The 20,061-nt window shown below is 34.0% G+C and overlaps 1 protein-coding gene across 2 annotated transcripts in view; it reads left to right on the forward strand.

The window, feature by feature from the left end:
* SLAIN1 (SLAIN motif family member 1) overlaps window positions 1–19,345 on the forward strand; it is a 71,717-nt gene extending 52,372 nt beyond the window's left edge. For both annotated transcript variants that reach the window (XM_031958532.1, XM_031958533.1), the window contains 3 exons: window positions 4,580–4,735; window positions 13,338–13,620; window positions 18,189–19,345. In XM_031958532.1, the coding sequence (XP_031814392.1) occupies window positions 4,580–4,735; window positions 13,338–13,620; window positions 18,189–18,264 (515 nt within the window). In that variant the 3' untranslated portion in view covers window positions 18,265–19,345. The remainder of the gene's footprint in view (window positions 1–4,579; window positions 4,736–13,337; window positions 13,621–18,188) is intronic.
* The last annotated feature ends 716 nt before the right edge of the window (window positions 19,346–20,061 follow it).

Consider the following 20,061-nt stretch of genomic DNA (forward strand, 5'->3'; position numbering starts at 1 on the left):
TCTGTGCCAAGGTCATCCTCAAAACTTTATTTCAAGCATAGACATATACCTTCAGCAGTTCCTGTAGACTGCAGCACATTTCATTTCCTTTGTGTTGGCTTTGACAATTCATTACCATTCAATCCTTGTAATCAAAATTCAAAACAATAAAAAATTATAGTCCCAAGAATTTTTATCTTAAATAGCAAAATCTCACTAATCACAACTTAGGGCTCAAGTATCTTCCTGTTGTTTCCCTAACAGTTAACATTTCATTCTATCCTTTATTTACAAATTAAAACTAACTGTATTCTGGGGCTCCAGACATATGACAAATACCTGATAGTTGACTTATCAATAATTTGTTGAAGCTACATCTTTAGACCACTATGTACAGTTTCATAATAGCTAAGACTTTTCAAATGAAAATTTACTATCTTAGTAAGCTTATTATTATTAGTTTTATAACAAAATATACTTCATTAAATATTTAATAGTTTTCAAATAGGTTTTTATTATCACATCCTTAAAAGCCCCATTCATATTATAACAGTATCCAGATTAAAAGGAAGATTTTGTCTTATTCATTTCTTTTACAACAGTCTCTCAATTTTCACAATAAGAGAAACTTAGAAATATAACAGAAACAATATCATGTATGAATTAAAAAAAAAAACTTCAGATGGCATCTATTTAGTAATTGCATTTCTACATTTTCCCATATAAAATCATTAATCTTATTTCTTTTGATATTTTTAAACTTATCTTAGATTTATGAAAATAATATTCAATTAAATACTAATTTATTAAGTGCTTAGGATGCATATATATGTATATATGTGTGTGTATGTATATAGATATATAGAGAGTCACTGTTTTAAGCACTTTACAATACTTATATCATTTTGATCCTTACAACAACTCCAGGAGGTAGGTACCATTTTTTTTTTCTTTCTATAAATCAGGAAACTGAGGTAAACAAAACAAGATGACTTGCTTGAGATGATACAGCTAATAAATTTCTGCAATTGGAACATAATTCAAGTTCCCCTACATTTTCTCAGAATTTTCTTTTCACACTGGTATTTGGGTATCTGAACTAAGAAGTGAGAGGGGTTAACAGGATAAGAGGTAGAAGGGTCTCTGAATTTAATGAAGGGAGGTTACAAGAAACCTTTGGCTTAAACAATTTTTTTCTTCTTTTCATGGTTAAAGAAGGCTTAAGAAGAGGTGGCTATAAAGTATGAACCTTATACCTATTTTTTTCCCTCATTCTGAGATTACTTTTATGCTTCACTGAGATTCGGCCTTCTTTCATTGCCCTAAAATAGTGAAATTATCAATCTTCAGGGGAAGTTCAAATTCTATTTAAACTTCTATAGGATTTTAATTCTTATTTTTCCTTAATCTAATTCTATAGAATGAGACCCTAAAACTTACTAAGATGTTTCAGAAGTAGTCAGTTTCTGGAATTACCTGAAATCCCAGGAGTTTTCCCTGCAATCTTAAACTTCAAACTCCTTAATGATTAATTTCCTTAACCTCCAAAATGTACCAAGATGTTTTAAGGATTCTACAACCATTGAGTATCTGACTTTACTTCTGTAATTCCAATGCTGCCAAAACTAAAATGAGAAAAATAAAGTGTTTCTTCTCTTTTCTTATGACTCAGTCTCCTGGGGAAAGCCTAAAGTGGAGTTAGTCTTGCTTACTGGGACAATTGTTTCAAAGATGAAAAAGTTCATTAATCTTTCCCAGAGTTTTAACTCTTTGACTATAACCCTTAGCAGTTTTTTTCTAACTGGCTGTATTTTAAATCTTTCAAAGTAACAGAATATAGAAACAACACAAACATGACACAGACATTTTACATTTTGCAAAGACCCAAAAACAGACAAAATGATAAGACAGGAACAGGAAAATTCTGTCTAAGCTTTTCGTAAAGACATCTAAGGTATAAAAGGCTTCTTGTTTGATGATGAGTAGCCATTGATTAAAAACATCCCATTCTTTGACTTAAATTTAGTTGATTATTAAATATTAAATTTAATATTTATTTAATTTTCTTTCCACCTTCATCAAAACATTTCTTGAGGTAATTTATTTTATCCCAATCAAAAGTACCTTAAGTTGGCCAATGGTGACAGGAATTGTCTTGGATCAATTTCTGCCAATTAATTACACACCTGTAAGTTTGTGGCCCTTTGATGTAAACTTTAGGCTGCAATTTTCTGAGATAGATCATCACCTATATATTATTTACAGGCTTGAGAGAAAGCAGTAGCCATTTCTAAAGAGCTTAAGAAATGCCATCTTAAGATGCATATTGAAAGGTAGTAAGGGACAGAAACCAAAAATCTCTGAAGGAATAAAACTTCTCCTAAAAAAGGGCCAATAAAACCTATCTTCAGTCATGGCAATCAAAATTTTATTTCTCCAAGGGAGCAGAGCTCAAAGACAAGATCTTGAGAATCAGGGAAGGAAAATCACCCTCTATCACTCTCCCAAGGCAAATTGAGTGGAGTTCTAAGGACTCCTGCAGGTACCATACTTTGGGTTTGCATTGGGGGCAATGGAGAAGATAATTATTCACTTTCTGATCCTATTAGTGCCATCAAACTATCAACTCTGGTAACAGATGACCAGAGTCACAAAAGTTTTATCAACACTAATAACTCCAAAAACACCAAAAAGCTTATTCAGATTAAAAGCAAAAAAGCTTTTTTTTTTCTATTGGAAGAGAGAAATTAGAAACATGTTGCAGCTTCTTCTTCTAGTAAAATTTATATATTTGTGGCTGGTAAAGAATCAAACCGTATTATAGAAACTGGTAAGTTAGTACAGCAGCAACAGTAAGGCAAGGTTGTCTAGTAACAAAGTTCATTCATAACAGGGTTTCGTGTCTGGGTTTCTTAGTGCTTATTCAAGCTCAAAGACTATCAGTTCTGCAATTTAGCCGCAGCAAAGTTTATCCAGAGCACAAAGGATTGTTGTAATGCCTATCTCTGGGCACAGCTTGCTTGCTGAGTTTTGGCTTGGGAAAACGTAGTGTCTAAAAAAGAGAGAGATGGTCTTGGATCCTGACAGAATAAAAAGATGGAAATTACCAAGCAAAATAAATGTTTGTTTTGGCTTCTGTTTTTTTTTTTTTTTTTGTGACTCTAATCACCTTTCCAACTTTCTCATATTACTCCCTTTCACATTTTCTGCATTCCAAACAAACTGGAGTATTCTCCAGTTGCCCATTCTTATTGTAACCTTTTCTAACTATGAGCCTTTGTTCAGATTTCTCATACTACAACTGGAATGGCCTGAAGTTTCCTGCTTCAAAGCTCAAATTAGTTGTTGCTTCTTCCGTGAAGTCTTCTCTGGGCTTTAATAGCTGAAATGATCTTTTCAAATTTCTCAAAAGCACTTTGGAGCTCATTTTTCTTTGTATTCTCTATATTAAAGCTTAGCAATTATTTATCTGACTCTCAATATAGAAATTAGGGGACCTCAAATGGGAAAAGAATTAAAAATTTATTTTCATTGCTCTTTGGTTTTCTTTGTAATCCTTTATATTTTATTTTACACATTACCAGACTGTCAAAAAGTGTCTATGATGTAATAAAAGTATAGAAGTTCTGGATGATTAGATAAGTAATAAAAAATATCATCAATGCAACAGAAAAAAAAACAAAGCTACTTTGTAATTTTGATAAAGAACAACCTACTTGTAAATAACCTATATTTCTGGCTTGTTTCATAAGTCAGACACATTTTGGGCTCTTAGTATATCTCTGCCACCATCTGGTGGTCAAAAGGATACATTACATGGAGAAATCAATGTGTTTTATCTGTTTTTCCAATCTCTAACAGTATTTTGTTTAGTGTTTGTGCTTATAACTATGACCATTTCAAAATGTATTCTATACGCACCATAATACTGGGAGATTTGATGAACCGATTTGTCATAGTATCAGAGTTGGAACTAGAAGGAACTTTAGATCATTTTAGATCATTTCTAGTACTATTCCCTTATTGTTACTGATCAGAAAACTGAGGCCCAATGAATTAAATTTGTCCATGGCTGCACAAATAGTAAATAAAAGAATTATTATTTGAATCCAGATCTATTGCTCACACATCCCCTTTTTTTCTAACCATGTTTATTTTGATCTCATTACTATATAATACATTACATATTTATTGACAGATTTGATCATACTCCAGTTATACTGGTCACAGTCATATCTTCTACTTAAAAACCTCATTTTGAGGTAGTTTCTAGTGAGTGCAGAGAAATTGCTTCTTTCCCTCATTCTCAGCTGCCTTAGCAAAGGCAGCCCACTCCATGTGGCTGCCCACCCCCATTCTTAAACAAAGTTCTTTAGAATTACTCTGTATATGTTCAGGTACGGTTGAATATGACTTTGTCTATTATGCTACATGACTCATAAATAAAATTCCAATTTTAAATTTATATGGAAGATAGTGTTTGTTTCCTTGCTTTTGAGAACTAATGTTTTGGAGTTTGGGGTTTTTAAGGTTGGGAGGGGGGCTTTTTTGACTTGAAAACTTGTTGCTTTTAACCTTCTAAAATGTTTTTGTCCTTCAGATAAACTCCGAAGAAGTATGCCCAACCTAGCACGGATGCCAAGTACAACAGCTGTCAGTAGCAATGTTAGTTCTCCAATCACTGTGAGAAACAGCCAGAGTTTTGACTCAAGCCTGCATGGTGCTGGTAATGGAATGTCAAGGATACAATCGTGTAGTAAGTAATGCTTCTTTGTCTTTTTCTTTTTAAATTATCATTGCACCACTACAAAGCAATAAGAGAAAGATTTTATTGCTGAATATGATTTTGTATTATAGAGGTACTGAAGTCCAGTCATCATCTGCTTTTTAGATTTTATTATATATTCTGCTTATAAAGTAGCTTTTATATTGTAATAGCTCATCATGCTTTATCTACTTTCTCACTAAAGATTTCACTATAAGCCAGATTTGATGTTTTCTTGGTGAGTGTAGCTAAAAAAGATCTATCCACCCCTTTGGTATACAGATTGATTGACTTGGATTCTGGGGTGTTGGACTCAACCCAAAGAAATTTGAGAACTGTAAGGGACCTTAGAAGTCATCTAATTCAATAACCTCATTTTACACATGGGAAATCCAAGACCAGAAGGGTTAGGGACTTGCCTAAAGTATGTCTGGCTGGACCAGAGCTCTGTGCACTACGGCTGTGGAGTGAGAAGGACCTGAATTCAACTCTAGCCTCAGACACTTACTAGCTATGTGATCCTGTGTGTATTTACCTGTCTCAATCCTTCAAATATAAAATGGGGGTTATGATAGAACCTGCCTTTTAGGGTAATTGTGAGGATGAAATTAAATATTTGTATTTATTCTAGTTTCTGGCATATGATGTGCACTATGCCTTTCCCTTTTCCATATGTCATTATTTTGTCTCAAACTCTTTCTACTCTACCATCCTCTACTCAGTTGTCAAAGTAATCTTTCTAAATTCCAGTAATTCCTTCACCTCCAAGATCAAATGTAAAATTCTCTGTTTGACATTTAAAAGCCTTTCATAACCTGTCTCTTCATCTTTCCCACCTTAGTCTTTTTATTTCTGACTTCTCATCTACTCTGGTATCCAATGACACTGGACTTCTTGCTTTTCCTCAAACAAATCTCTTCATCTCTAGATAGGACATTTTCACTGGCTGTTTCCCAAGAGTAGAATGATTTTCCTCCTTATCTCCTGGCATCTTTTTAGTCTCAACTAAAATCCCACCTTCTATAGGAAACCTTTTCCAATCCCCCTTAATGCAAGTACTTTCCTTGTATTGCTTATCTTCAATGTCTCCACATCATTGTTTCTGTATTGTCTCCACCATTAGACTGTCACAGCAGGAACAGCCTTTTGCTTATCTTTGTGAATATGTCCCTATTGGTTAACACAGTTTCTGGCATGTAGTGGGTTCTTAATAAATAATACTTGATCAACTGTGTGTGTGGAAGACATCAGTCAGCATGGTATATTAGAGTTGGAGTACCAGCATTGAAACCAGGGATTAATGTCCTACCTTGTTAATAAGTAACTGATGTGTAACCTGAAGTCAGAACTCCAGGTCCCTAAAAAAATTAAGAGTAGAACTTAAATATGAATTTGTAATATGTATTGCTGGAAGGAGTTTCCAAACTAAAAGTTCTTTGTTCTAAGGAAATCATTGATTTTCTTCTTCCATTCTTCTTCACTCCCCCAATGCATACATATGTTATTGTGCTGAATGCTCAGAATACAGAGTTTAAAAATTAAACAATTCCTAGAGAAGATTTTCAACTCACTTTTGTTGTTGTTTAGTTATTTTTCAATCATGTCTGACTCTCCATGACTCCATTTGTGATTATTTTGGCAAACAAATCTGACTGGTTAGTCATTTTCTTTTCCAGTTCATTTTCTAGATGAGGAAAATAAAGCAAATAAGATTAAATGACTTGTCCAGGATCACACAGCTATAAGTGTTGTAGGATAAATTTGAACTCGGGAAGAGGAATCTTCTTATTTTAGACCTGACACTCTTATCTACTGTGCCAGCTAGTTGTACCCTGGATTATGATGATAATGATGATCTCAGCCTCCCTCCTGTGTGATCTTCCTCCCATACCCCGTGTGTGTGTGTGTGTGTGTGTGTGTGTGTGTGTGTGTGTGTGTATCTGTATGAAAGGGGTTGTGTGATAGGGGAGTAGGAAAGGAAAGGACCCCAATATCCCTAAGAATATTTGAGAAAGGAAAGAACCTGAAGATCTTTCAGTTGTCCTATTTTCTATTTAGGAATTGAATGTATTAACTTTCCCTCTTTGCTTCATTTTCTGCTGTGTTGTGATTAAAAACAAAAAACAAAACTGTGCATGATTGTCATCAATGCAAAGTTGGAGGGAATTGTCTGATATAATATACTGTACATTTAAAATATTGTTTAAGACTGTGTACTGGAGTTTAAATAATCCTTGCTTTGGGGACATATGAATTATGATGACAGATATCAGAATGGAACAAGATGGTTAGGGGGGAAAAAAAAAACTAAGACAAGAAATGTAGCCATTCTTTCCTGGCTCAAGGTTAAATCTGTTATTTAGCATCTGCCAATCATCTGGGAGCTGACAAGTTCTGGAAACAGAATTTTGATGGAAAATTTATCAGGAGCTCTAAGTAATCCACTGAGAAGCAGTGGGAGATAGCTTAGATGTATGAGAATCACAGGAGAGGAGCCAGGTAGAGACTTAGTCATCTGGAACCAGCATCCTAATTCTTTGCTCTGAGTTAAGAATGTTTTTCTACACCTTAAATAAAGTTGCTTGTATTAAAAAAATGTAAAATTCATTCTTAGCTGGCTGGTTATATAGCTTACCAAACTTTGCTCTAGGCCATGAAGTTTTAAAAAAAAAAAAAAAAAAAAAAAAAAGGAAGCTGTCCAGTAAAGGATAGGATACTGTTGTACCCATCTAATGAATATGTTCCAGGCTCAATAATTAGTGACATAAAAAGTATTGCAAGGAGGAAGGGGATGGAATTGAATCGATTCCACAGATATTTGTTAAACACCTACTATATGATAGATGCTAAGGATTCAGCCATTAAATAAAACTTAGGCTCTTATCTCAGAGAGTTTTGCTTATTGGGAGGTTATGACATGTATATAAACCACTGTGTAAAAAATGTAAAAGGAAGGACTCAAAGTACCATAAGCAATTTTTGAGGCATTTTCATCCGCAGGGATCAGAGAAAGCTTTTTTTGGAGGAGGCAGACGCCAACTTGGGCCTTGAAGGAATTGAAAGATGCTAGCAGGTAGAAGTGAGAATAAGCTGTCCATTCTAAGTGAAGAGATTGGCATGAGTCAGAAAGGTATGGAGATGAAAGTGAAAATAACAGAGGGAATTATGATGATCATGATTTTTAAAGTTCCTTAAGTTTTGCAAAAGTACTTTATAATATCTTATTATTCTCACAGTAATCCTAAAAAGTGGGTGCTATTATTATTATTATTATTATTATTTTACAGATAAGGAAATTGAAAGGTTTGGTGAACTTGCCTAAGGTCATACATCTACTAAGTGTCTGAGGTCATTTCTGAACCCAGATTTTCCTTCCTGACTCTAGATCTAAGTTCTATCCACTATAACACCTAGCTGTCTGGAGTAGTTGGCAGTCAACAGTTATGGAAGATTTTTTTTTTTTCACTACAAGAGTGATGTAATCTTTTTGTTAAGAATGTTTTTCTACACCTTAAATCAAGTTTCTTGCATTAAAAAATGTAAAATTCATTCTTAGCTGGCAGACTATATAACTTACCTCTTATTGGGCAGCTGTGGAAAGAATAGATTGGAGTCAGGAAGACTGTAGAGGATACTCTTAAAATAGTCTGGGTTTTATGCAGTGAGCCTCAGAATTAAGGTGGTTGTATCAGGAAGAGAAACTCCAGCATTTTTTTGTGAAGTGGTGAGAAAAAGGGACCTAATGACCAGTTTCTTGTTGTTGAAGGGGGTAGAGTGGGGATGATGCTAAGTAGAGGGAGAGTAGATGGGACTTTTTCTCTAAAAAGCTAGAAGATATAAATGTGTCTTACTTTGGTTCATAGCCAGCAATTTTCCTTAAGTTCTTTGACATTTTAAAACTTAGGGAAAGACTCATGAGGGTCAGGGAGTGGGAGATTATCTACTGTAAGTTGGGGCTCTCATGCTAGAGTTGAGAAATGTATACTCGAAGAATATATTCAAAGAAGAGAGCAAAACTAGGAAAAATAGATAGAAACTATGGAGAAGCATAGTTTTCAGCTCTACCCTAAGGAGAAACTTTGAACAGTTATTTAGTGGTACTGCTTTGAAAAGGAATCATTTGACTATTTCTTAAGTATTTCCATGTCAGCCAATGTGCTAAGTACTGGAGATACAAAGACAGAAATGAAATAATTCCTGCCCTCAAGGAGCTTACATTCTAATGAGGGGAGATAAGTACATATATAAATATGTATATGTCATTTTTTAAAAAATGAATTTAAGGTTAAATCTGTTATTTAGCCTCTGCCAATCATCTGGGAGCTGACAAGTTCTGGAAACAGAATTTTGGGAGGGGGAGGACACTAGCACCAGAGAGGATCAGAAAAGGTTTCATGTAAAAAGTGGTCCTCCAGGCATCTTGAAGGAAACTAGAGATGAAGTGATTTGACCAAGATCACACAAGCAGTAATTAGTCGAGTTGGGATTAAAGGCCAGGTCTTCTGATAGCAAATTAAGAACTCTTCTTCTGCTATAACTTGAAGTTTTAGGACTACAAAACTTCCTCCTAGCCTAATAGAATGTAAGCTTCTTGAGGGCAAGGGTATTTTCTCTGTATCCCAACTCTTAGTACAATACCTTTCATATAGTAAGCTTTTTAATGCCTATTGGGTTGGATTGCCTTTGTTAATCTAATTCCATAGTCATCTAAAGACTAGAAAAAGGATCAGAGGGTTGTCAAGAGACCATAAAGGATCATTTGTGTCATTACTAATAAATTACTAATAAGTTTTGAAGACTAATTAGGAAGTGAAGGGAATTGATCATCTATGTAACTTTCATATCATATATAAAATTTTAGGATGCTCAAAAATTTAAGCTTTATCATCGAATGCGAGGTGAAAGGAAGTCAGAGGTTATTTAGCCCAACCCCCGGCTTAATGATACAATTCCCAGCAGCCTTTGTTACCTACCTTTTACTCGAAAACCTCTGCTAATGGAGAACTGTTCTATCTCAGGAAGCAGCTCTTTCCATCTTTTGACTGCTCTAAATGTGAGGAAGTTTTCTTCTTTTAAAGGAAGCTGTAGTATTGTTGAAAAACTACTTGTTTTTTGGTCAGACATTGATTTGATTCTTAGCACTGTACTCAGCTGTCCATTATCCATTGGAGGTCAGTTTTTTATTTGTAAAATATAAACAATATATTTATACACATATTTATATGTGTATAAATCTTTAAATATGGAAAATCTTTTAAAATATGTGATAAAATTTATAAAAATAGAGTGCTTCTGTTTCTTTTGTAGAGAGATGCAAGGGTACTGCTTCTAGTCCTTAGCTGTGATCTGAAAGCCTGACTTTCCTATTGACTGATCATCCCCACCCCACTGCTATGGTTTCCCTCCTGGGGAAAGCAAAAGAGACATTCAGGGCTCAATATGATCTATATAAGTCTTTTACACTCAAACAGAAACTTCTTGAATTAATTTCACAAAATAAATATTACAGGAAATTTGACTGGAAACTTTTTCTCGGATTGATAAAAATAATCATGGTTTCTAGTGGAAGATAAAGCTGCTTTTTATAGTACCATTTTAAGTATCCTTCCCCCACCCTTACTATCATGGTAGAAATTAAATAACTTAGCATCAAATAATCACTAATCATTTGATGTCACTTTAAAAGAAAATCTCTAGTGGAGTGCTTTGGGAATCTATGTTTGACCCCATGCTATTTACCCTTTGCATGATTGACTCAAATGAAGGCATTCATTTGATACAAAGCTAGGAATAATAGAGGTCACCTTTGCTGAGAGTCCAGATCTAGAAAGTGATCTATAGTCTAGAATGAGAGGCAACATAATGTAGCAGATAGACTACTTAACCTGGGAATCAGGAGATCTGGGTTTATACTACTTTAGACACTTAGTTGTGTGACTTAACTTTTAAACTTTCAATTGCCTCATCTTCCTGCTTTTTGATCTGAAGTCTAAAAGTGCATTTGCCTGCAGAATGATCCATTCAACCCTCCAAGAGCTTTTTAAATGAGATCCAGAAAACAACTAAACTACATTATGAAGGGCTTCAAGAAATTTTGCCTGAAATGGAAGGATTTTAAATATTCCAGTACTTTTATGAAATTACATTTAAATGTGATTCAGCTTTAACTATCTTTTGAATAGCTAAATGTAAATTGAGTAGTTATGGAAATGCTACCAAGGTTGGTCTTCTCAGTTTTCTTAAGTATGAAATGGTTTGATATTGTATTATTTACTTCACAAGATTATCAGAAAGACAAATCTTAAAGCACTATACAAATGAGTTAATAGATTCAGCATATAATAATAATGAGTTCATCATTAAGAAGACATTTTATAAATTATTATGGTATAATATTGTAAAGGAAAAAATTCTGTTTTTACGTCAAAAAATCAACTCTACAAGTACAAGACAGGAAAATTGTATTTGGATATAAGTTCACATGAAAAAGATTTAGGGAACTTATTAATGGTCTTATAAACTCCACATGAGACATTATGATAGGGCAACTTGAAAAGCTAATATATTAAAAAGTGATGTCCAACTGATATATTGCTATACTATATCCTCTTGGATATCGTATGTGGGTACCACATTTTAGGAAGGACATAGATTGGCTATATAATTCAAAATGGATATATGGCATAATATTAAAGATTGTCATAAAAAAGAAAAGCAGAAAATATACTTTTCAAAATTACAGGTAGAGATTTTCTTAACCAAGCAAGGCAGATACAAAAGATAAATAATTTTGATTATAAATTATTATACTGATTGACTATGTGATGGGCATTATTCTAAATTCTGGGAATATGAAGAAAGGTACTACTACTACTATTCCTACTTTTGAGATAATGAGAGAAAGGGCAACAAAAAGCAAACAACATTGTATGAAGTAATGTATGGGATAAATTAGAAATAGTCAAAAAAAGGAAACCCTCTAGAAAATAAGAGGATTTGCAAAGATTTCCTATAGAATTTAGGATTTTAGCTGGAACTTGAAAGAAGCCAAAGAAGCCATGAGTTGGAGATGGAGGTTTCTCTACATGGAAAACAACCAGAGAAAATGCTTAGAGGTGACATAAAGTATCTTGCATGAAATTGAAAAGCTCCTGCTCAAAAGTAATGCATCTAGCATAAGAAAAGAAGAGGTCAGAAGTAACCTCAAATTTATATTAGATTTATCTGATAGATAGATCTGATATCTGGGATATACAGACATTTGACAGAAATACATAAGATCAAAAGTGAGTTCCCCAAAGAAAAAATGTTAAAGACCATGAACAAACAATTCTCAAAAGAACCACAAACTTAACACCATCTAAAAGAATACTCCAGATCATTAATAAGAGATACACAGACTTAGCAAATATGAAAAGATGATCAAAGTAAATCATTGTTGAAGGGAGTAATAAAAAAATAGGCACACTAATATGTTGGTGTCCACTTTGAATTAGAGCCATTCTGTAAAATGATTTGGAATTATCAAAAAAAAAAAAAGTAGTTAATATATCTATAGTTTTTGATCCAGGGGTACCATTGCTAAGCATAAACTTCAAGGAAGTCACTGATTAAAAAAAAAAATCGCAAAGCACGCCAAAATTTTTACAGCAGCACTTTGTGGCAACAAAGCACTAGAAACAAAGTAAATACATAGTGATTGTGAAATAGCTTTTTTTTTTTTTTTTTAAAGTGATGTATCAGTGTAATGGAATATTAAGAGATGACAAATATAGAGAGGCAAGGAAAGACTTACAGGAACTGAATGCAAAGCAAAATAACCACAGCCAAGAAAATAATCAGCACAGTAATATAAATGAAAAGAGCAGCATCTATAAAACATTTAAAATGGCTATTTCAAAATTACAAAATCTTGGTCCCAAATAAGTTTTACTTTTGCAGATGTAGAGGTTTCATAGATTTGGAAGATTGCATGTATTTTCAATTTTGAAAAAAAAAAAAGATTTGTCTGGTTTTTTCCTACTTTTTTTTTTCCCTTAAAATGTTCTTTGTGGTGTATGTGATGGGAGGAGAGGGAAAGAGAGGGGGAGAGGAGGAAAGGAAGGGGGGAGAGGGAAAATATTTAGATGATATTAAAAAAGATATCAAAGATTTTTTTTTTTAAAAAAGGGTATCTAGAGGAAGGCAACCTCTTAAAGGATTGTGAAGAATCTCAAAGTCACGACATAGAAAGATAGAGATGTTTGCTGTGAGGAAGAAAAGACTTAGATGATAAATGTTTCAAGTATTTGAATAGATGACATGTAAAAGAAGGCTTAGAATTGTTTTACTTGACCCCAAAAAGTAGATCCAGAAGCAATTGTAGTAAGGTAGATTTAGATGAGATGTAAGGAGAAACTTCTTAAAAGTGAAATTTCTAACAGTTTAATGGGCTGCCATTTGTGGGTTTGTGGGTCATTTGCCATATGATGTGCTCACTTGGTTCAGATTTATTATTACTATTTGGGACTGATATGTAATATGATTTATAAGATTTCCTCATTTTGAGCCATCTTTAAAATTTCCTCTCATGAAGATTTTTGTTTTCTTCTAGTTCCATCACCAGGACAGCTTCAACATCGAGTTCACAGTGTGGGTCATTTTCCAGTATCCATAAGGCAACCTCTTAAAGCTACAGCCTATGTGAGTCCAACTGTTCAAGGCAGCAGCAATATTCCTTTATCCAACAGCTTACAGGCATATTCCAACACAGGAATTCCCGCGCCAAACAAAACAACTACTCCTGGGATGATAGGGAGAAGTGGGCTTCCAAGACCATCTTTGTCAATAAATGGGAGTAACTTGCCCCGGAGCAAAATTGCACAACCTGTGCGAAGGTGAGACTTTTAAAAAAATTTCTTCTTTAAAACTTATGTTATATTTTACTAGTTCTTGAACTTTACTGTTTGTTGCTTTTTATGTGTGTGTGAAATTAAGGTGAGATTATCAATCAACTTTGCATGAAATTTAATGTTTCATAAAGAACAAAGTCATTTGTTCATAAATTCAACAAATATTAATTTACCAGATACCTGCTACATACTAGACCAAGATGATAGTCTTTGATATACGAGGTAGCCCCTCTATTCAAGATCTTTAGGAACCTGGAAACAGAAATTGCTGAGGTTTAAAAGGTGGATTATTCATGTCCATAGGAGTTCAATCTCCACTGGAGAATAATAATAGATGTAGTATAGAAATGATTAAATACTATAAAGAAACTTACCATCTATTAAGGGAGAAAATATATTCACAAAAGTAATTGCATTATAATTCAATTCCACCTATATTGATTAAACACCTGTTATATGCTAAGGACTGAAGATACAAAGATAAAAATGAAAAACAGATCCTGAACTCAAGCAATTTACTTTCTGTTTGAAGGTATCAGCCAGCGTGCAATATCATAAGGTATATACTAAAAATTTGTTCAGAGTAAAAATGTAATTGGATATTATTTAGATATTTATCCTTTTTTATTCTCATTTTTATCATTAATTGTATATAATTAAATAAAAATATATTCTAGCAAATCAGATATATAATTACACATTAGATATAGCATATATTATGTAACCAGTCAAAGTGACCTGCTTTTTTGAGAGCTGATCTCTGAGACAGGAAAAAAGCATAAATTCAAGTGCCACCTCTGTTGCATGGGATGTATAACTTTGGGGCATTTCACCTCTTAGTGCCCTAGGCAATTCTCTGACTATAAATTCCAGTACAGTTGTTTATCTATACAGTAGAAGAAGTGTTTTATCAGGTATACTCATAGTTATAAACTCAAAACAAAGTTATAAGAGATAATAGTAGCTGAATTTTAAAAGAAAAAATTCCTTCTACTTCATAAGCTTTTGAAGTATGGGTGATACAAATATTATTATTATTATTATTATTATTATTATTATTTTTCATTAGGAAGAAAATGAAGCATAGACAAATTAAATGATATGTTTCAAGGTCTGCTATTAGAATATAACAGAACTGGTATTAGACTCTGTGGCTTTAGACTTCAAATCCAGTTCTCTGGGTATATAAAAATGTTTATATTTTATGGTAAACAATAAATAAATGTTATCAATTAATTTGCATTCCTCAGAGTTAGGAAGAATACTTGCAAAGTTACAACATTTTAAAGAAAACCATATTCTTTTACATGCAATAAGGAATATAGAACTAGAGACCAAAAATTATGGAAAACATTAGAGCATTTAATGATTTAGTTATCCATCTCACCCCCCTCCCCAGCTACACAGTCTTTGATTTAATGTTAAATTGAATTTCTTCAGAGTGCTAAAAATGTTTTGACATTTATTTCTGGCTAAAGGCAAGTTATAATGACTATTAATCTGAAGTTTTAGGTGCCAGGAGATCTGGTGTCAGAAGTGGGGTCTAACAGAACAATATCCTGAGAATTTGGGGAACTCAGGTTTCACATGTGACGATTTGAAAAGTATATGAGAAAAAAGTACAAAGACAATCTAATTTGAGAAATTTGAAGGGAAAACAGTGTTATTGGAGGCAATTGTCATTTGTTCTTTGTTCTCAAAGAGGATCATAACATCTCAGAAGTGATTTCATGACATGCAAGTGAGTTGGATTTAAGTGAGGGTGGACTGTATATAAAGTCACCAGCTTCACTTTTTTATCCACTTTCTTCTGGGTCCAGTGGCAAGGTACAGATCGGGATGACTGGAATTAGTGTTCATTAGCAGTGTAGCTCAATGGAAGAAGCATTGATTTAGAGTTAAAGCATATGAATTAAATCTTGGCTCAGCCATTACATTGTGTGGTCTTGAGCAAGATACTTAACTTTTGTGGCAGAAAAAGATAGCAGCAGACATACAATATCATTCTTCAGCTTAGTACATCTCTATATCAAATGTCATTCAACAAGCATTAAATGTTTACTATATATCAGGCATTCTGTTAAGTGCTGAGTATAAACAGAAAAGCCAAAACATGATCCTTGGTATCAAGAAAGTCACATTCTAATGGAGGAGACAACATATAGATAAGTATGTATATATGTTATATTCAATGGAAATGGAAGATTATCTCAGATGGAAAGCACTAGCTATGAATGGAATTGGGATCAGGGACTTAGGCTGGAAAATTCTCCTGCAGATGGTACAATTTAAACTGAGGCATGAAAGGAGCTAGGGAACCTAAGAATCCAAGGTGGGAAAGAAAGGGCCTTCCAACTACATGTATTGATGGCCAAGGAAAAGGCAAGGGAGTTAGAAATCTGAGTGTCTGGTTAAGGAACATGAGGTAGACCAGTGAAAAATTGGCATTTGTGTATATGTAAAGCGATAGAAGACTGAAAAAGTAAGAAGGGGTCCAGTTGTAAAGGATTTTAAATGTCAGATAGGATTTTCTGTTTGATTCTACAGTTTGAATGGAGAGGTAATGTGGACAGACCTATGCTTTAGGGAAATCACTTTGGCAGCTAAGTGGAGGAAGGATTGAAGCAGGGAGAAATTGAGGCAGAGAGATCAACCAATAAGAAGATTTACAGTAGTTCAGGTGTGCTGTATTATTAAAGAGAAGAAGACATACAGGAGATGGAGGAAATGAAGAAATAATAAGAGGACAGACAGCATAGTGGCTATGTGGGGTGAGTGGTGAGTAAGGAGTTAAGCATGACACTGAAGTTGGGAGAATGAGGATGGTGGTTCCTTTCAGCAATAGGAAAATTGGTAAGAGAGTGAACAGAGGAAAGATAATGAGTTCTTTTTTGGACACAGTGAATTCAAGATGCCTATGAAACATTCAGTTCAACATTCTAGAAAGGAAGTTGGCGATGTGCTGAAGCTTATGTCAAAGATTGGGGCTGGATATTTTGATTGTATTTGGGTGACTTCCATCAGAAACAAACATAGACCACATGTCCATATTTTTCAAATGGCAGTTCTTCTCCAGTTATTTTTGAGAGCAATGTGCTAGAAATTTTCAAAATATATGTCATTATGTAACCTTAAAATAAGCTCTGGCAGAAGCTCCTGGAAGGAAACCTATTATATTGTCTGTTCAAGTATTTGAGAATCTTAATATATAAGAAATGAATACTTATATTTCCTCTTTATAAAGTTAAGAATGGGCAAAACTAGACAGTTTATAGGTCAGTCTAATCTACTTTCATTTGTAATAGGCTTGACAACTTTTAAGTGGGGCAGTAAAAACCATAGCAGAAGCTGGCTGGGTCAAACTATGTATATTCCTAGACAAACACATTCCCTCCAAGTTCTTTGTGCCTTGACAGCATCACAAAATGATCTTATACTAAAATGTAGATTTTTTTAGGGGAACTCTGGTATCTTGGTAATGTGGGTGATGTAGATACAGATGATGGTAAGCACCAAAAATTGGGGTTTGTTCATATGAAGAATTAAGCTCTTCTCTTTAGCAAAAGGGAATAGGTTACAGAAAAATTGAAAAGATATAATAGATACCAGAAATAGTAAATATGAAATGGAGTTGGGAGAGCATATGAAGACAAGTTCCTTAGTAGAACTCACAATTACCCAATAGAAAGGTGTTGAGATTAAGAAGGGGGACCCTAAAAGTCCCAGACCAGAATTGCAAGGTGTCAAAAGAATTTGCAGGCTTGAACTCATCCCCTAGTCAAGGGCGAAATTTATTAAAAGCAATGTGACACTATTATTAGGGGACTGAATTGTAAGGGAATTCAGTAAGAGACTGAAGCAAAGAGATGCCCTTATACAGCTTTCAGTCATAGATATGTTAATTTTGTGACACTAGTGTAAGGTTAGGAAGTAATCTCCAGATGAATGGTGGTGGTTTTCATACTTTAAAACATATGCATGGATAATTTTTCAACACTGACCATTGCAAAAATTTCTGTTCCAACTTCTCCCCTCCTTCCCTCCACCCCCTCCCCTAGATGGCAGGTAGTCCCATATTAACATATCTATGACTGAAAGCTGTATAAGGGCATCTCTTTGCTTCACTCAATAATAGAAAAGAAAGAAAAAGAAAAAAATGCAACAGGGAGGTGAAAACCTTCAGGGTTTCTGGCCAGAAAGGAATCTGTTGGTATTTACACTTACTCTGAGCCATCAAAACCCAAAGAAAGGCCAAGTGAGACTACGGTGGGATTTCTTATTGTAAATTATAGTATTTTAATCAAGTTAATTAATTAATTAAAAATTTAAATTAAGAATTAAACTATAATTGGACACATTGTACCATTGATCTCAACATAGTGTCATTTTGGTCCTCTTCAGCAATGAAAGACAATCAACCAACCAAGGATTAAAACTTTGGTATAAAAGATGCAATGCAGTTGAACTTTTAAGATTAAAAGTAAAAAAAAAAAAAAATGATGATTCCTGTGTTACTTATTAGTCATGTGTCATCTTTTTCTTTTGTTTTCCAGTTTTCTTCAGCCCCCAAAGCCTCTGTCTTCACTTAGCACTCTGAGAGATGGAAATTGGAGAGATGGCTGCTATTGATGTGGCATTTTGTACTCTTAGAAGACTGGGGAAGAAGTGGAAAATGAGGGTTGTGTTGCCCAGCTGGCTGGGTGACAGTACAATGGGCGTTTGTGTCTTTCCCTCCTTACGTTTTAATGGATTCACCATGCTGTTTTTCAATGGACCTATTATCGGAGACTAAATTTTGCACTTAAATATTTGCCTGGGATACTGCAATGTTCTCAAACCCACAGTTGCAGTATTGTGACATTTAGAACTAGATTTTTTTTTTTTTTTTTATAGAACTGCTATGTACCTGAACTACTTTTTGAGAGAATTAAGATGTACCAATATTAAATACTGCTTTGCCATATCCTTTTTTTTTTTTAAGGTTACCTGTTCAATGTACTTACACATTCTAAATCCTTTTGTCCATTATATGTTCTGTATTTTAATACATTGCCTATGACTGGGTCTTATAACATACTTTGAACTTTAATTTTTATAGTTTACAGGAATCCTATCTTTTTTGCACTTGTTTCTTTTTATGCCTATTTGAACCACTAGGGAACAATTTACATTTTTGTGCCATAAAAAGTATTTTTGTGGTAAGGTACTATTTTTTTAGCTCTGGGGAGAGATCAACAAAAACACACCATATAGTTTGAGAGACCTATAATCTTGTTTTTGTTGTAGGATGAGCACAAAATTGAAGAGTTAAGGGGAGTTGGCTAAGACAGCAAGGGAATCCAGTGGTTTTTGCCTTGTTATTGTTTCCTTAAATGTTAATTTATTATCACATCCTGTTTGTTATTTGTGGATCACATCACAGAATCTCAGAGGCTGAAATGCACATTGCATTTACCACGTGCAATGGTCTCTACACTAACTGTGGGATTTCAATACTTTGCTACAAAGGATGAAACTGTAATGTTTTACTAACATTTGCTTCTGGAAAAAAAAAGAATGCATTTTAATGCAAATAAATCTTTTTGATAGACCTTTTACAGAATCCAATTGCACTAATGAATGCTTTCTTATGGCATATGACCTAATATTTGTTACTGTGTATACCGCTGTTTTGGAATGTTTCAGAAATAAAGAATCTATTTCAGCAATATCAAGTCACACATGACTGTGCAACATAATGTGAAGAGATGTTTTCCTATGAGCTTTATTATTATTTTAAAGACAATTGGATTGTTGCTGTTTTCTCAGACAGGGATTTACATAGCTTGAGCATCTTCATATTTACTGTAGAGTTCCTTGGGCTAAAATCTTTGTTCATTGGAGATATGAAAAATATTTTGCTTTAGAACATTACCAGGAAGTTATATTTAATTTTCACCATAAATTGTGTATATAAAGTATATTTATCCCAGTGGGGAACTTTGGGATTTCAATAAAATGGGTCAACATACTTAGGATAAAAATTCATCAAAGATGTTGGCACATCTTGCAAATAGAATTCAGTTAATTTCTGAGACATCAAAAAATATAAAAATAATCTTTTCTCCTCGTTTCAGAATTGACATGTAATGCCATGAAAAAATGAGGCAAGATAGAAATTAGAGAGTTTTTAATATTTTATTTGAAAGGGAGAGATTTACTGGCATCAAATGGATCCATGGTTTGGTCCCAGTGCTGAATGAGACTATCAAAGCTACCAGGGGATAGACCGAGGCAGGGGCAGAGTTGGAGCACTGAAAGTGGGAACAGACTATCAATCTGGTTCTGACAGAGTGGGAAGAGGCACCAGACATTCTGATAAGTAGGGAAAGTCTTTCTCCTTATCTGGATCATGATGATTAGGAAGGGGGATGTTGCAACCTGGCA

Source organism: Sarcophilus harrisii, chromosome 3, assembly GCF_902635505.1.
Source record: "Sarcophilus harrisii chromosome 3, mSarHar1.11, whole genome shotgun sequence".
NCBI classification, from domain to species: Eukaryota; Metazoa; Chordata; class Mammalia; order Dasyuromorphia; family Dasyuridae; genus Sarcophilus; species Sarcophilus harrisii.